This window comes from Amphiprion ocellaris, chromosome 9 (genome assembly GCF_022539595.1).
Source record: "Amphiprion ocellaris isolate individual 3 ecotype Okinawa chromosome 9, ASM2253959v1, whole genome shotgun sequence".
Lineage (NCBI taxonomy): Eukaryota > Metazoa > Chordata > Actinopteri > Pomacentridae > Amphiprion > Amphiprion ocellaris.
The window spans coordinates 4,810,172-4,826,949 of NC_072774.1; the positions used below are offsets into that span (position 1 = coordinate 4,810,172).

Below are 16,778 nucleotides of genomic sequence, written 5' to 3' on the forward strand. Positions count from 1 at the left end.
CCTCCCTTCACTGCATAATAACAATATCATATACATTATTTTCATCAACAATTAATTTGTAGATTGCTTTTTTGATAAATCAATTATTTGTTTAGTCTTTAAACTAAAAATTGTGTCACAGGTGAATTGCATATAATAAAACATATATTTAATCATTTTAATGTGTATGTAAGTCAACTGTATCATCTAAATAGAAAAAAAATCTCACAAATTATCTATATTATACGGCGTCAACTACTTTATCAATCATTTCTATAGATGACTATTCTCTCAATTAGTTGTTAGTAAATGGTAAAAATAAAATAAAATAAAATGAAATAAAGCTCTATCCAGAAAAATAGTTTAAATGTTGTGACAAAAATTTTGTATAGAATCCACTTCCTATTGTGTGACACATGATCATAATTTAAACTGTTAAAATGCTGCAACTAGCTAATTATATACATTAGGAGAAAAGAAACCAGATAATATTCATATTTTAGAAGCTGTGATCTGAAAAATGTTTGGTGACTTTTGTCCCAAACTGTGTCTTTGTGATATTTTTGGACTAATATTTGTGTTGAAATGTGGAAAAAATCTTCTACAAGTACTATTATTTATGTTTGTGCTTATTGTGTGTGAATTAATAAAAGAATAAATGAGTGAAAGAAGAAAACCACAGGGCAAAATGTGATCGAACAGACGAAAAAGTCTTATATTTAGAGATAAAATATGTTTTTGTTCGTAAAATTTGGTCAAAATGCAACAAACTATATTGTCAAAGTGTGCACTTATTGGTTGAAAGATGATCTAATATTCATAAAACTAAATACTAGGTGAATCCTGAAGAACAAATAAAGACAAATGAGCTTCCAAAATGTAAATAAAACGTAATATTTGAAGCCAGGTCATGTTTATCTCCTGTTTTAGCCATCACCACTGAATGTCAGCATCCTCCCACTTTATTGTAGTGTGAATAAAGTGAAGAATAAAGAGTCTGAGTTGATCTTACCTGCATTAATCAGCACCAGAGCGCTGAACAGAGCGATCTGCTGCTCAGTGAGCTTCAGAGCGCACATCCCATGAGCGAAGTCGAACACCGCCGTGATTAAATCTCCACACGCTGCGACAAAAGAGAACCACAGAACTTTGATAAGTCGTCGTAAATGTGCACTGAGGTTATTCACAAATGGTTTCACACCTTTACTGATATACCCACCCAAAGACTTGAAGACTTCAGTTCCAGCAAATTTCCCATCGAAGAACACGGTGTTGTTCTCCGTGTTGAATAAGCGACTCATCCGGACCAGAACCACCTCCATGGAGCCTGGAAGGTAAGAAAAATGGATTAGAAACAGAAGAGCAAATGTTTTAAATTTGTGGATAAAGCTCACGTTTCAAAGGGAAGGGACAATCACCGGTCTTTAAGAGGGCGATCTGGTCATTCTGACTCAGCATTCGGAAACCTGGGATGTGTTTTGCAAACTCCACCACATACTGAACAGCTTCGGTCAGTCGGATGGCACAGTGCTGCCACATCTCATCCACCGACTGCAAACAAGAGTAAAAGGGAGAGGAAGTACAAGATTATAAGCTGTATCTCCGAACAGATCTCCTTTTGCAACATACAGTAATATACTACCGTTCAAAAGTTTGGGGTCACCCAGACAATTTCATGTTCTCCATGAAAACTCCCACTTTTATCCATGTGCTAACATAACTGCACAAGGGTTTTCTAATCATCAATGAGCCTTTCAACACCATTAGCTAACACAATGTAGCATTAGAACACAGGAGTAATGTTATATCTGTGTAGATATTCCATTAAAAATCAGCCGTTTCCAGCTAAAATAGTCATTTACCATATTAACAATGTCTAGACTGGATTTATCATTAATTTAACATTATCTTCATTGAAAAAAAGCACTTTTCTTTCACAAATAAGGACATTTCTACATGACCCCAAACTTTTGAATGGTAGTGTGTAACAGCAGGGAAAGCACCCCTGCGTCATAGAATTACATATAATATCATGCTTTAGGATGAATATTTTGAAAATTCAGGCCCCAAAGTAGAAATTAAGTACAACAAAAGTGAATCCACCTCTGATCAATGAAACTAAACTGAGTCCAGATGTGATTTTCAATCTGTCTAACTGCATGAACATGGTTCTAAAACAAGCTGTGAACAGCAGAACTTTCTCAGTTTTGGACCTATGGACTGTGTTTATGTCTGCATCATGGCTCCATGTGAAGAAGAATTGTACACAGGAACTGAAAAATTGTCATTGTGAGACTCCACAGAGATGGAAAATGATACAGGAAGATCAGTGATCACCTGAAAATAAATGGAAACACACTAATCAGGAGGTATATGAGGAGCCATAGTGTCACTAATCAGGGCTGCAGTGGTCGTCCTTCTAAAATGACTCCACAGACAGTGAACTACTTTCATAATCTAACTGTGAAAAACAGACAGCAGTGGCTTCAGACTTGGAACAGGGGTTAGCAAAGGAAATCAGAATTTCTGTGGCAGATCAGACAGTGAAGAATACATCAAAATCTATGAATGGGGACCAAGAAAAACACCCTTGCTTGTTGTTTGGCATAAAATTTCACAATGGAACTTTGTAAAACAACATGAAAAGAAGCCTGAGAGAACATTCTTTGGTCAGATGAAGATATATTTTTTGGGCTCAGATGGAGTCCAGCATGTTTGGTGTGAACCTGACCAGGACTACCACAGTTAATGCATAGTCCTGACAGTGAAGCATGGAGGTGGAAGTATGATGATATGGGGCTGCATGAGAGCAAAAAGTGTTGGTTAGATGACATTTATAGATGAATGTCTGTGGTTAAGCCAAAATACTGGCTGACAAGAAGCTGTAAGAAGAGGAATATTTCAGTAGAAGAACCAACCAAAGAGCAAAATCAGGAGTTTCTAAGAAGAATAGTGAACAGAGATGACAAGTATGCGGCCTGACTTGATCCAATATTGTAAAGAGAAAGTTAAAGCAACACAATCCTTCAAGGAAAATGTAGCTGAAAAAAATAGTCTCTGAAGAATGTGAGAACATCTCTGCAGAAATAACCCTAACTCCCATGTAATAATAATCAGTGATAAAAGAAGTACTGACTTTTGTTGCACTGAGTTCCTATTGTGGGGGCTGTAATTTTAAAATAGTAAATTCCAAACTGTCGTGTTTTTAATTTGACATCAAAGCAAATACGCTACTGTTTAACTTAAAAGTGATGCATTTCTGGAGAGGTGGTGCCGTTTTGAATCATCTGACATTTAAGTGATGTCACACAGGGGCTGTAGTCACTTCTGTTGTGCACTATAAAGCTAAAATAAATCACAAAGGGCAAAACATCTCAGTCATCCCACACAAACTGATCCTCACTGTCCCGACCATTCAAGTTGTTGCTCAGGTTTCAGTGTCTTATCACTTTATTTACCCTCCTCTTCTCTCTTTGATCACACTGGTGATCAAAGAGAGAAGAGGAGGGGGAAATTGAACAACTGAGTTTTCTCAGTTCTCTGTTTGATTCATCAAACAAAAGTAGCCCTGAGCCATGTGAAATGGCATGTTTTGTTTTGAGACTGTCTCGGTAGGGTTGCATGCGAGAGGAAGCCTGAGAAGTAAAACAAGAGCAGGAGGAAGCGGAGGGCTGGTTGGCATACTTTGCTCTGGTAGGCCTGGATCTCCTCTCGATTAAACAGTTTCCATCTGAGAGCATGAAGCTCCTCCACCCGGTACTGGCTGGTTTCTCTGTGGGAGCGTACGATGCTGGCACACAGCTCGTCTGGGGAAAAAGTAGAAATATATTAAGAATATAGACATAAATCGTTGGTCATTTTTACGTCTTTGTGCAGTTTGCTCACCTATGTTTCGCAGAGAGTGAGGATAGAGGCTGTAAGGATCCTCCAGAGGGTTGTAGGGATGAATCGCCATCAGATCGTGAGTGGGCTGCCTGGAGTCGAATCCTGAGAAAATAGACAAATACGAAACAAGAAAAAATGACAAGTTTCAATCAGAAATTTGATGGTTTTCATCATATACGTCTAATAGGAGGCTCTGTGAACAGCCATGTATCTATACGTTTGACATGGTGTGCCACAGGGTTCAATTTTAGAGCCACTTTTATATTTTCTATTCATGCTTCCTGCTTGCTTTTCCTTAAACATAGCATCTCTTTTCATTTTTATGCTGATGATACACAGCTGTATATGCCTGTTACATCCTCCCTTCTTCACATTAAACAGAGATTCTTGCTATTGGGTCACAGCACAAGAAAGAACGATCCTTTCAAGTCATATCGAGCAAGTTTTAAGCAGTACAACACAAAGCTTGCACAACTTTTTTATCTTCTTTGACATATTTCAAAAATATGATCTCTCTCAACTTCTGAAGACACAAGGACCATTTTACAAGCTTTATCTCATCATGCCTGCATTACTGCAACAACCATTTGTTAGTCTGTTTGTGTGTACAATTCAGCTTCTTTACACTTTCTCCCCATATGTCTCAGTCTGTTTTCGTTGACTCCCAGTACATTTCAGCCTGTTTAAAGTGGTTCCTAGTGTGTTTCAACCTATTTAAAGTTGCTCCCAGTATGTTTCAACCTCTTTACTTTGTTTTTTAGATGTTATAGCATCTTTACACTGGCATCCAGTATGTTACAGCCACATTACACCAACTAACAGTATGTTTCGCTTCTTTATGCTAACTCCCAGTATCTTTTTGCCTTTTGATACTGGTTTCCAGTATGTTGCGGCCACTTTACAGAGGCTAACAGTATGTTCAACCCTTTACGCATTAGCTAACAGTATGTTTCAGCTATTTAAACTGGCTCCCAGTATGTTAAAGCCACATTACACCAGATAACAGTATATTTTGGCTTCTTTATGCTGAATCCCAGTATGTTTTCACCCTTCTATACTGGTTTCAATATGTTTCAGCAACTTTACAGAGGCTCCCAGTATGTTTAACCCTTTACACATCAGCTAACAGTATGTTTCAGCCTCTTTAAACTGGTTCCCAGTATGTTAGAGCCTCTTGACACTGGCCTCTAGCAAGTTTTAACCTTATATTTTGTTTATCAGTGTGTTTCAGCCTCTAAACTGGCTCTCAGTATGTTTGACTCTCTACATCGGCTCCCATTATGTTACAGCCACATTACAGCCGCTAACAGTATGTCTTAGCGTCTTCATGCCAACTCCCAGTATGTTTTCACTTTTCTATACTGGTTCCTAGTACGTTAGAGCCTCTTTACACTGGCTTCTAGTAAGTTTTAGTCTCTTTAAATTGGCTTCCAGTAAGTTTCAACCTCTTTGAACTGGGTTTTATTTTCCTTTTAACTGTCTTTAAGGTCTTTTAATCATGTTTTTACCTTTTCGACCACTGCATTGATCTGTCTTTTGAAAATTAAAATGTGACTTCATGACTTGTCTCTTGCCTTCTGAAACACTTTGTGACACTTTTTTTTTTTTAAAAGTGCTCTCTAAATAAAGATAATGAGTCATTATAGGGATCAGGATGAAGAAGAGAAGTGTGTGTCTCACCTCTGATATCAGGATGTCCACCGTTGTCCCCCCTGCTCTGGGATCTGGAGGTTGGAGAGACACCAGAGTTCCGGTAGATCATCCCAGACACCTGTGAGTCGGTGGGGGAGCAGACCAGGTAGGGATGGACCTCGGTGGCGTACGGCAGCAGCTCGGCGTCTCCAGCGTAGGAGTAGGCCGAGGCCATGGGCTGGAGCAGCTGGGGGGAGCGGTCCTGTCGGTTCTTGGTGGGGAAGGACAACACCGACTGGACGTCTCCCTGCAGCTGCTGCTGCTGCTGCTGCTGCTGTCGGTGTCGCTCCACCTCAGCGATCAGAGAATCCCGCTGACGTTTAGACATCCGACCGAACTTCACCGCTGGGAGGAATAAGAAATAAACACAGGAATAAGCAACAGAAAGTAGAATAAAGCAGATTCTCCTGTCTAAGTGTGTCAGCTTCTCACCGTCTCTGCTCATGCCCTGAGCCAAACACTTCTGCAGGCGACAGTGTTGGCAGCGGTTGCGACTCGCCCGGTCGATCTGACAGTTGCTTTGCCTGGAGCAGGAGTAGGAGACCGTCGGCAGCTGGCTGCGACGGAAAAATCCCTGAAGGAGGCATTAAAAAGAGCAGGAAACAAGCACAAGGGTTAAAAAGGAAACACTAGAAGACTTAGATGAAGCGTTTGTACATAAATGCAGAACATCTTGGATAATATCTGATGTTTCTTCTAAGTTGGAAACAAAACATATGAAGTCAGACAACGGTAAAATGAACTATTCCTTAATTACCTCCACATATTTAATATAACTGTCTAACCTTTTTGAAATCATAATGCATCCCTTTTACTCTTTCATAAAACTCCATAAACACTCTGAACTCCATCAGTTTCAGGACTTTGTTTTAGTCCTGTCACATTTTCCTCACTGTGGGAGGAAAAAAGTTGAATTTCTTTGATTATTTGTTTTACAAAAACGTCAAAAACTGGGAAGCAACATGTTAATTTTTTTTCAAGTGTCTGCACGTGTTACCAATACCATGAAAAATATGGTTCTACATACTATAGATATACTATAGATATATAACTATTTTCTTATTTACAGCCTCTACTAACTTCAATTTTTACTCTCTAATCTGCTCATCAGCTCTAGAAAGATGTTTCACCATGCTGAATGTATCTTCCAACAACTTTCTCCTCTGTTTACTGTTTCTGAGCCATGCTGCATTTATTTTATTGATCCAGTGGGTTTGATTTTCCTCTCAGTCTCTCTGTGGAAACACTGCCTGCAGTTCAATAAAAAGTCTCAACATTTTTCTCATGTGACTGTTGGTTGCAGCTGAGTGAATCATGACTGGTCAATTTTTATTTATTTTTTGTTTTACGCAGATTTCGGTGTTTGTTTTTTGGTATTTTTTTTAGTGAGACATGGAGAATAAATATCACAAATTTAAACTAAGATTTGTTAAATTTTCCGGACTGAACCACATGTTGCACGTGGTACGTTCATGTGCTGCGGGAAAGCGGAAAGTCTTTCTGTCTTTAGAGCTTCTGGCTGATAAATGGGTTAATTTGGGTGATTTTTAAAGTAAAAACTGCCTTTAAAAACCTGCTAGTGGGATTTCAGAGTTCAGGAGATTAAACAAACAAGATAAAATAGGTTTTTTAAATTCACCTTTAGGCACCTCCAACAACTGCTTGTTAATTCCAGCCTTTATGCAGAGCTAAGCTAAAAGCAGTGTCTTGTTTGTTGTGTTTGTTGTGTTTGTTGTGTGTTTGTTGTGTCTCACCTTGCAGCCCTCACAGGTGATGACTCCATAGTGGACTCCAGAGGACTTATCACCGCAGATCTTACAGGGGATAACTTCAATCTGGGCTGCAGGAACACACAGGGACAAGAAGTCACGTTAACATTTTCAAATGCAGAACTTTTTTTCTGTTTTCAACACAAGTGTCACCAAACAGCCGCACAACAGGCAAAAAAGTCCGACGTGGAAGGCATAAATTACATTTGCAATCATGAGAGAATGCAGAGATATTGGATTTTTATACATTTTAACTGTTCTTCATGCAGCAGCTGAATAATCAGACCAGATTCAGATGAATTAGATGCATATATTGTAATGTAATATCACACACATGCTCATAAACACACAGAATTCCAATAAAATTAGTCCATTATTAATATCAAAGAAAATCTATCTAAAAATACAAAACTTTACATTTATAACAACAAGCTTGTGTCAGGGCTAAAACCAATGACTATTTTCATTGTCGATGATTAAGTTTGGTCCATAAAAGGTCAGAGATTTGCAGAACATGTGGATCAGTGTTTCCCAAAGATGACAAAAGTCAATTTATTGTCATAGAGGACAAAAAAAACAAGCTGAAACGCACACAGTTTAGATGTTTTTTCCTTAAATCAATTAGTTGTTTGTTCTATAAAATGTCACAAAATGGTGAAAAATGTTGGTAAAACCCGAGAAGGTTCATCGACAACCCAAAGATATTCAGTTTATTGTCGTAAAAGAGGGTGAAAATTTAGAGAATTTAGACTTTTTTCATTAAATAAATTACTCAAACTGATTAATGGACCATAAAAAGTTGACAGCTAAACGACAAATCTTTGGAAATTTGATGCTAGTTAACATATCTGGCACTGCATAAATCAAATATGCCAACTAGTGTGATATTTTTGTGGCATTCTCCACATTTTCATGATTCCCACAGTGCGTCTTCTGCTGTACTTTCCCCCTCAAACATCCGTCAGTTGCCGTGTGACCAGAGCAAAGGTATTTTCCTGCTGCCTTAATAATAATCAAGAAAAGTGACATCAAATGCAATAAGAAGACTTCTGAGGACGTGGAATATTTTCAGATGGAGAAAGGCGGTGAGTTTGAAGGTGTCAACCTCAGAGTCCTTTCAAGTGGTTGCCTGGCTTCTCTTTCGCTCTGACTGTCCCTCTTTCATGTCGCTTCTGTCTTTGTGAATCCTTCTCTGTCTCGCTCATAAAGGACATGGCTGCCAGTAATGCTCTCTCTTCTCCTCCATCACTGCCAGTAACGGCCATCCCCCTCTCACCTCCCCCCACCGTCCCCCTGAACTCTGAAAACTCTCACACATCTGCATTTTTTGTCGCCATTTGATTCACAAAAGCACCAAAAAAAAAAACCAAAAAAACGTCCGTCTGAAGACCTGGCTGGGAAAAACAAGGCGATACGAGGCTGCAAACTCACACCCGATGCCTTTTCATGTTTGTTTTGCAGCAACCAGGAAGCATGAATGGCACAAAGCGAACCATTCTGTCATCTCGTCCTGTCTTCCTTCCACAAACGCACCGACTGCCGTTCTGCATGTCGACGGTGCGTTCGAGTACAGTAGTATTTCCGTGCATAACTGTGTCAGATTGTCTGTCAAAGTGTGTGTTAGTGTGTCAGCGTGTGCCACAGGGATCACCTGAAGGCTTTTCTGAGGATGACCTGAGGTGAAGTAAAAACACAAGCATGAAAAATAAACCGCACGGCTGATAAATTACACTGGCATCCAGTATGTTACAGCCACATTACACCAACTAACAGTATGTTTTGGCTTCTTTATGCTGAATCCCAGTATGTTTTCACCCTTCTATACTGGTTTCAATATGTTTTAGCAACTTTACAAAGGCTCCCAGTATGTTTAACCCTTTACACATCAGCTAACAGTATGTTTCAGCCTCTTTAAACTGGTTCCCAGTATGTTAGAGCCTCTTGACACTGGCTTCTAGCAAGTTTTAGCCTTATATTTTGTTTATCAGTGTGTTTCAGCCTCTAAACTGGCTCTCAGTATGTTTGAGCCTCTACATCGGCTCCCATTATGTTACAGCCACATTACAGCCGCTAACAGTATGTCTTAGCATCTTCATGCCAACTCCCTTCCTATGTTTTCACTTTTCTATACTGGTTCCTAGTATGTTAGAGCCTCTTTACACTGGCTTCTAGTAAGTTTTAGTCTCTTTAAATTGGCTTCCAGTAAGTTTCAACCTCTTTGAACTGGGTTTTATTTTCCTTTTAACTGTCTTTCAGGTCTTTTAATCATGTTTTTACCTTTTCGACCACTGCATTGATCTGTCTTTTGAAAATTAAAATGTGACTTCATGACTTGTCTCTTGCCTTCTGAAACACTTTGTGACACTTTTTTTTTTTTTTTTAAAGTGCTCTCTAAATAAAGATAATGAGTCATTATAGTGATCAAGATGAAGAAGAGAAGTGTGTGTCTCACCTCTGATATCAGGATGTCCACCGTTGTCCCCCCTGCTCTGGGATCTGGAGGTTGGAGAGACACCAGAGTTCCGGTAGATCATCCCAGACACCTGTGAGTCGGTGGGGGAGCAGACCAGGTAGGGATGGACCTCGGTGGCGTACGGCAGCAGCTCGGCGTCTCCAGCGTAGGAGTAGGCCGAGGCCATGGGCTGGAGCAGCTGGGGGGAGCGGTCCTGTCGGTTCTTGGTGGGGAAGGACAACACCGACTGGACGTCTCCCTGCAGCTGCTGCTGCTGCTGCTGCTGCTGTCGGTGTCGCTCCACCTCAGCGATCAGAGAATCCCGCTGACGTTTAGACATCCGACCGAACTTCACCGCTGGGAGGAATAAGAAATAAACACAGGAATAAGCAACAGAAAGTAGAATAAAGCAGATTCTCCTGTCTAAGTGTGTCAGCTTCTCACCGTCTCTGCTCATGCCCTGAGCCAAACACTTCTGCAGGCGACAGTGTTGGCAGCGGTTGCGACTCGCTCGGTCGATCTGACAGTTGCTTTGCCTGGAGCAGGAGTAGGAGACCGTCGGCAGCTGGCTGCGACGGAAAAATCCCTGAAGGAGGCGTTAAAAAGAGCAGGAAACAAGCACAAGGGTTAAAAAGGAAACACTAGAAGACTTAGATGAAGCGTTTGTACATAAATGCAGAACATCTTGGATAATATCTGATGTTTCTTCTAAGTTGGAAACAAAACATATGAAGTCAGACAACGGTAAAATGAACTATTCCTTAATTACCTCCACATATTTAATATAACTGTCTAACCTTTTTGAAATCATAATGCATCCCTTTTACTCTTTCATAAAACTCCATAAACACTCTGAACTCCATCAGTTTCAGGACTTTGTTTTAGTCCTGTCACATTTTCCTCACTGTGGGAGGAAAAAAGTTGAATTTCTTTGATTATTTGTTTTACAAAAACGTCAAAAACTGGGAAGCAACATGTTAATTTTTTTTCAAGTGTCTGCACGTGTTACCAATACCATGAAAAATATGGTTCTACATACTATAGATATACTATAGATATATAACTATTTTCTTATTTACAGCCTCTACTAACTTCAATTTTTACTCTCTAATCTGCTCATTAGCTGTAGAAAGATGTTTCACCATGCTGAATGTATCTTCCAACAACTTTCTCCTCTGTTTACTGTTTCTGAGCCATGCTGCATTTATTTTATTGATCCAGTGGGTTTGATTTTCCTCTCAGTCTCTCTGTGGAAACACTGCCTGCAGTTCAATAAAAAGTCTCAACATTTTTCTCATGTGACTGTTGGTTGCAGCTGAGTGAATCATGACTGGTCAATTTTTATTTATTTTTTGTTTTACGCAGATTTCGGTGTTTGTTTTTTGGTATTTTTTTTAGTGAGACATGGAGAATAAATATCACAAATTTAAACTAAGATTTGTTAAATTTTCCGGACTGAACCACATGTTGCACGTGGTACGTTCATGTGCTGCGGGAAAGCGGAAAGTCTTTCTGTCTTTAGAGCTTCTGGCTGATAAATGGGTTAATTTGGGTGATTTTTAAAGTAAAAACTGCCTTTAAAAACCTGCTAGTGGGATTTCAGAGTTCAGGAGATTAAACAAACAAGATAAAATAGGTTTTTTAAATTCACCTTTAGGCACCTCCAACAACTGCTTGTTAATTCCAGCCTTTATGCAGAGCTAAGCTAAAAGCAGTGTCGTGTTTGTTGTGTTTGTTGTGTTTGTTGTGTGTTTGTTGTGTCTCACCTTGCAGCCCTCACAGGTGATGACTCCATAGTGGACTCCAGAGGACTTATCACCGCAGATCTTACAGGGGATAACTTCAATCTGGGCTGCAGGAACACACAGGGACAAGAAGTCACGTTAACATTTTCAAATGCAGAACTTTTTTTCTGTTTTCAACACAAGTGTCACCAAACAGCCGCACAACAGGCAAAAAAGTCCGACGTGGAAGGCATAAATTACATTTGCAATCATGAGAGAATGCAGAGATATTGGATTTTTATACATTTTAACTGTTCTTCATGCAGCAGCTGAATAATCAGACCAGATTCAGATGAATTAGATGCATATATTGTAATGTAATATCACACACATGCTCATAAACACACAGAATTCCAATAAAATTAGTCCATTATTAATATCAAAGAAAATCTATCTAAAAATACAAAACTTTACATTTATAACAACAAGCTTGTGTCAGGGCTAAAACCAATGACTATTTTCATTGTCGATGATTAAGTTTGGTCCATAAAAGGTCAGAGATTTGCAGAACATGTGGATCAGTGTTTCCCAAAGATGACAAAAGTCAATTTATTGTCATAGAGGACAAAAAAAACAAGCTGAAAAGCACACAGTTTAGATGTTTTTTCCTTAAATCAATTAGTTGTTTGTTCTATAAAATGTCACAAAATGGTGAAAAATGTTGGTAAAACCCGAGAAGGTTCATCGACAACCCAAAGATATTCAGTTTATTGTCGTAAAAGAGGGTGAAAATTTAGAGAATTTAGACTTTTTTCATTAAATAAATTACTCAAACTGATTAATGGACCATAAAAAGTTGACAGCTAAACGACAAATCTTTGGAAATTTGATGCTAGTTAACATATCTGGCACTGCATAAATCAAATATGCCAACTAGTGTGATATTTTTGTGGCATTCTCCACATTTTCATGATTCCCACAGTGCGTCTTCTGCTGTACTTTCCCCCTCAAACATCCGTCAGTTGCCGTGTGACCAGAGCAAAGGTATTTTCCTGCTGCCTTAATAATAATCAAGAAAAGTGACATCAAATGCAATAAGAAGACTTCTGAGGACGTGGAATATTTTCAGATGGAGAAAGGCGGTGAGTTTGAAGGTGTCAACCTCAGAGTCCTTTCAAGTGGTTGCCTGGCTTCTCTTTCGCTCTGACTGTCCCTCTTTCATGTCGCTTCTGTCTTTGTGAATCCTTCTCTGTCTCGCTCATAAAGGACATGGCTGCCAGTAATGCTCTCTCTTCTCCTCCATCACTGCCAGTAACGGCCATCCCCCTCTCACCTCCCCCCACCGTCCCCCTGAACTCTGAAAACTCTCACACATCTGCATTTTTTGTCGCCATTTGATTCACAAAAGCACCAAAAAAAAAACCAAAAAAAAAACGTCCGTCTGAAGACCTGGCTGGGAAAAACAAGGCGATACGAGGCTGCAAACTCACACCCGATGCCTTTTCATGTTTGTTTTGCAGCAACCAGGAAGCATGAATGGCACAAAGCGAATCATTCTGTCATCTAGTCCTGTCTTCCTTCCACAAACGCACCGACTGCCGTTCTGCATGTCGACGGTGCGTTCGAGTACAGTAGTATTTCCGTGCATAACTGTGTCAGATTGTCTGTCAAAGTGTGTGTTAGTGTGTCAGCGTGTGCCACAGGGATCACCTGAAGGCTTTTCTGAGGATGACCTGAGGTGAAGTAAAAACACAAGCATGAAAAATAAACCGCACGGCTGATAAAATCGCAGCTGATGTTAATGGCAGCGACTGATTAACCTCAAGATTGACCACGATAAGGATTAGAAGATCTCACCAGTGCAGACAGGGACACTGGAAGTCACACTTGGAGGACTTTTTATCAGTGTGAAGTTTGCTGCTTCTTTTTCATCGCTAACCTGCAAGAGACCTGTCTCTTCTTGCAGCCTGATTTAAAGCTTCTCAGATGCACTGAGTGTTTTTTAATTTTATTTAAAGTAATGTAATCTAATGTACAACTTTATTTAAAGGCATGTAGAGTTTGTTGACCTGCAGACTGTGTATGTGCACAGAAAAATTAGTGTTTAACAGGTGAGAAACACTAAAAAAGGAAGATTTGGTTGATATTTCACCACTGGTACTGCAGCGTAATGTTTGCTGCATGCAGATTAGGTATGTTTCCATAACTAGCTTGCAAGAAAAGTCTGTCTTCCTGCAGAATTTAAGACTTCATGAGTTTATTTTAACTTTATTTAAAGACATATATAGTTTGTTGACCTGCAGGCTGCACATATGCACAGCAAAAAGAATGCAGAAGGAAAGAAAAACACTTTAAAAAGGGAAGATGTGGTTCATACTTCACCACTGATACTGAAATGTGAGGTTTGCTGCATACAGATTAGGTATTTTTCCATAACTAACCTGCAAGAAAAGTCAGTCTTCCTGCAGAATTTAAGGCCTCATGAGTTTATTTTAACTTAACTATTAAAAGACATATAGAGCTTGTTGACCTGCATTTTGCACATATGCACAGCAAAAAGAATGAAGAAAGGAAGAAAAACACTTTAAAAGGAAGATCTGTTCAATATTTCATCACTGATACTGCAGTGTGATATTTGCTTCTTGCAGACTGGGTATTTTTCTGTGACTAACCTGCAAGAAAAGTCTGTCTTCCTGCAGAATTTAAGGCCTTGCGGGTTTATTTTAAATTTATTTAAAGACATACAGAGTTTGTTGACCTGCAGGCTACACATATGCACAATAAAATTAATATTTGACAGGAGGAAAACACTAAAAAAAAGGAAGATTTGGTTCATATTTGATCACTGATACTGCAGTGGAAAGTTTGCTGCTTGCAGATTAGGTATTTTTCTGGAACTAACTTGCAAGAAAAGTCTGTGTTGCAGCAATTTGTAGGGTTTCACGGATACACTGAGCTAATTTTGAGACAAACACACAGTTTGTTGACCTGCAGGTTCTACATGTACACAGTAAAATAATGAAGAAGGGAAGAAAAACACTAAAAAAAAGGAAGATTTGGTTATTTCATCGCTGATACTGCAGCGTGAAGTTTGCTGCTTGACATCATGAGAAATCTGAAAACAGGTTAACATTTTCCATGACTAAGCAGCGAGAAAAGTCTGTCTTGCAGCATAATTTAAGGTTTCTGTAGTTTATTTTAACTTTAAAGACATATAGAGTTTGTTGACCTGCTGGTTCCACATGTGCACGGCAAAATGAGCAAGAAACACTAAAAAAGAAGATTATGTGGCATTAGGAAATCAGTTTTACGTAAATATTTCAGCTACATAAAACATGATGTCAACTTTGTTTTGCATCTACTTATTTTGACCATTAAAAGCTGAGAATGACGAGTGTGAAGCCAGATCTGAAAAGCCAATTTGGATTCCGTTCCCTGTGTTGCACCACATTAGAAAGCCTTTTTTAAAATTAGCTTTAAATCTTGACACAGATGCACTTCCTAACAAAATCACCTCAATCATTCTACAGCGATTAATTCTTTTCAAATAGAGAAAATACTGCATTTTTCCAACAGAAAACTGAAGAATTTCTTGCAATACTAGCTTTCTTCCCCCCAGTATTGTGCAACTATATACGGCAGCAATATTTTAAAATGTAGTTTTGAGCTGATGAATATCTCTACAGCTGATTTAGACGTGTTTATAGATGCGTTGTGGCTGCATGTGCTCATAACTGTGCTACATTATACAAGAGTGTAAACAAGAAGTATGAAAGAAGTCTCCCTGATTTGGTGTTTCTCTATTATTTTTGCCACAATAAACAGCAGTATTTGTATTGCAATATGTTAAAGTGCAGCATCCAAACCCCTGGAGCTGCAGTTTTTGGACAAAAGGTCAAATCTATTGTAACTTACTGTTAAAGATAAAACATGTTGGTGCTACAGGCCTAAAAGTTAAGTTTTCCAGACGTATAAATCACAGAAAAAACCTGCCGCCACCTCTGCATCGCCACAAGATTTCACATCTCAGGTGTGAAATCACAGTTTGAAAACTTCAGAAGCATTGCAGGACTTTGCAAAACATTACAAGACTACTAATACTGCTAAAACTACTGATATAAGACGATTCAGAAACACTGCATGCAAAGGAAACATAACCTCACATCTCGCAGAAATACAGCGGCTCCCTATTCATCACTGAATTCACTTCTAGATTCATCTCTGAACTTTTGACACCTGATTCTGCACCTCGACCCCTCAGATCTGGAAACTAGAGACTGTTAAACATCCCACAGTCCAGACTTTCACTATTTGTTCCAGCTGAACTGTGAGAACAGCTTTAAAAACACCATTATTTAATAAGATAAGATACACTTTATTGATCCCTCACTGTTGAAATTTAAATGTTACAGCAGCTAATTACAGATTGAAAGAAGCAGGACAATAATTACAAAAAGCACAATAAAGCCAAAAATAAAGATATAATAAGCGTCTAATAGAAGATGCCTGATAATTTACTGCTCTTTTAAAGGTTGCACTGATGTTTACTGTCTTCTTTTAAGGTTTTATCCAATATTTTGAGCATTTTAATTTTCTCCGGTTTTTAACCCTCCTGTTGTCTTCATTTACAGGAACCAAAAAATATTGTTCCTTTCTCTGAAAAAAATCCAAAAATTCAGCAAAAAAATACCACAAATTTCTGAAAATTTGCAAAACCTTCAGGAAGCAAATTCCAAAAATTCCTTAAAAGTTTCCCTTAAAAGTTTTATTTAAAAGAAAAAAAAAATCCCCAAATTTGGCAAGAAATAAAAATTTGAATTTTTTTTTTTTTAAAAAGTAAATATTTCCAAAAAATGAATAAAAATCTTCAAAAAAATTCCTAAAAATATCTAAAGTGATTCCATATTTATCAGTAAAACTTCTAATATTTAAAACCAAATTCCAGCAATTTTTGCTGGATTTTGGTTGATTTTTTTCTGAATGTTCTTAAAGAAACTTTTTTTTGCCATTTTTTTCCACCAAAAAAACTGTTAAAAAATTTCCCAAAAATGTTGAAGATGTGGAAGCTTTCACTGTGAAAATATAGAAGTTTTCCCACATTTTCAAACTTTAAAACGAGTCAATTTGTCCCACAGGACACGAGGGTTAAAGACGATACAGAAATACAATGTATTATCATTATTAACTATGTGCAAACACCTCACAATAACTTGAGGAACAATATTCATAGATAAAATTCTCCATATTACTGTGACGCTGTTGGCTTTTCATGATGTT

At 38.5% G+C, this 16,778-nt stretch overlaps 1 protein-coding gene across 2 annotated transcripts in view; it reads right to left on the reverse strand.

Moving 5' to 3' along the window:
- Positions 1-16,778, reverse strand: part of rorc (RAR-related orphan receptor C) — a 46,738-nt gene that overhangs the window by 3,993 nt on the left and 25,967 nt on the right. The window contains exons 4-11 of one of the 2 annotated variants that reach the window (XM_055013832.1): positions 11,544-11,629; positions 10,222-10,363; positions 9,778-10,134; positions 3,865-3,966; positions 3,664-3,785; positions 1,398-1,530; positions 1,199-1,306; positions 992-1,102 (exon numbers count right to left, since the gene is read on the reverse strand). In XM_055013832.1, coding sequence (XP_054869807.1) covers positions 992-1,102; positions 1,199-1,306; positions 1,398-1,530; positions 3,664-3,785; positions 3,865-3,966; positions 9,778-10,134; positions 10,222-10,363; positions 11,544-11,629 — 1,161 coding nt within the window. Of the gene's footprint in view, positions 1-991; positions 1,103-1,198; positions 1,307-1,397; positions 1,531-3,663; positions 3,786-3,864; positions 3,967-5,544; positions 5,902-5,988; positions 6,131-7,310; positions 7,450-9,777; positions 10,135-10,221; positions 10,364-11,543; positions 11,630-16,778 lie in introns of those variants that run through there. The other variant, XM_023261845.3, reaches the window with a different exon arrangement.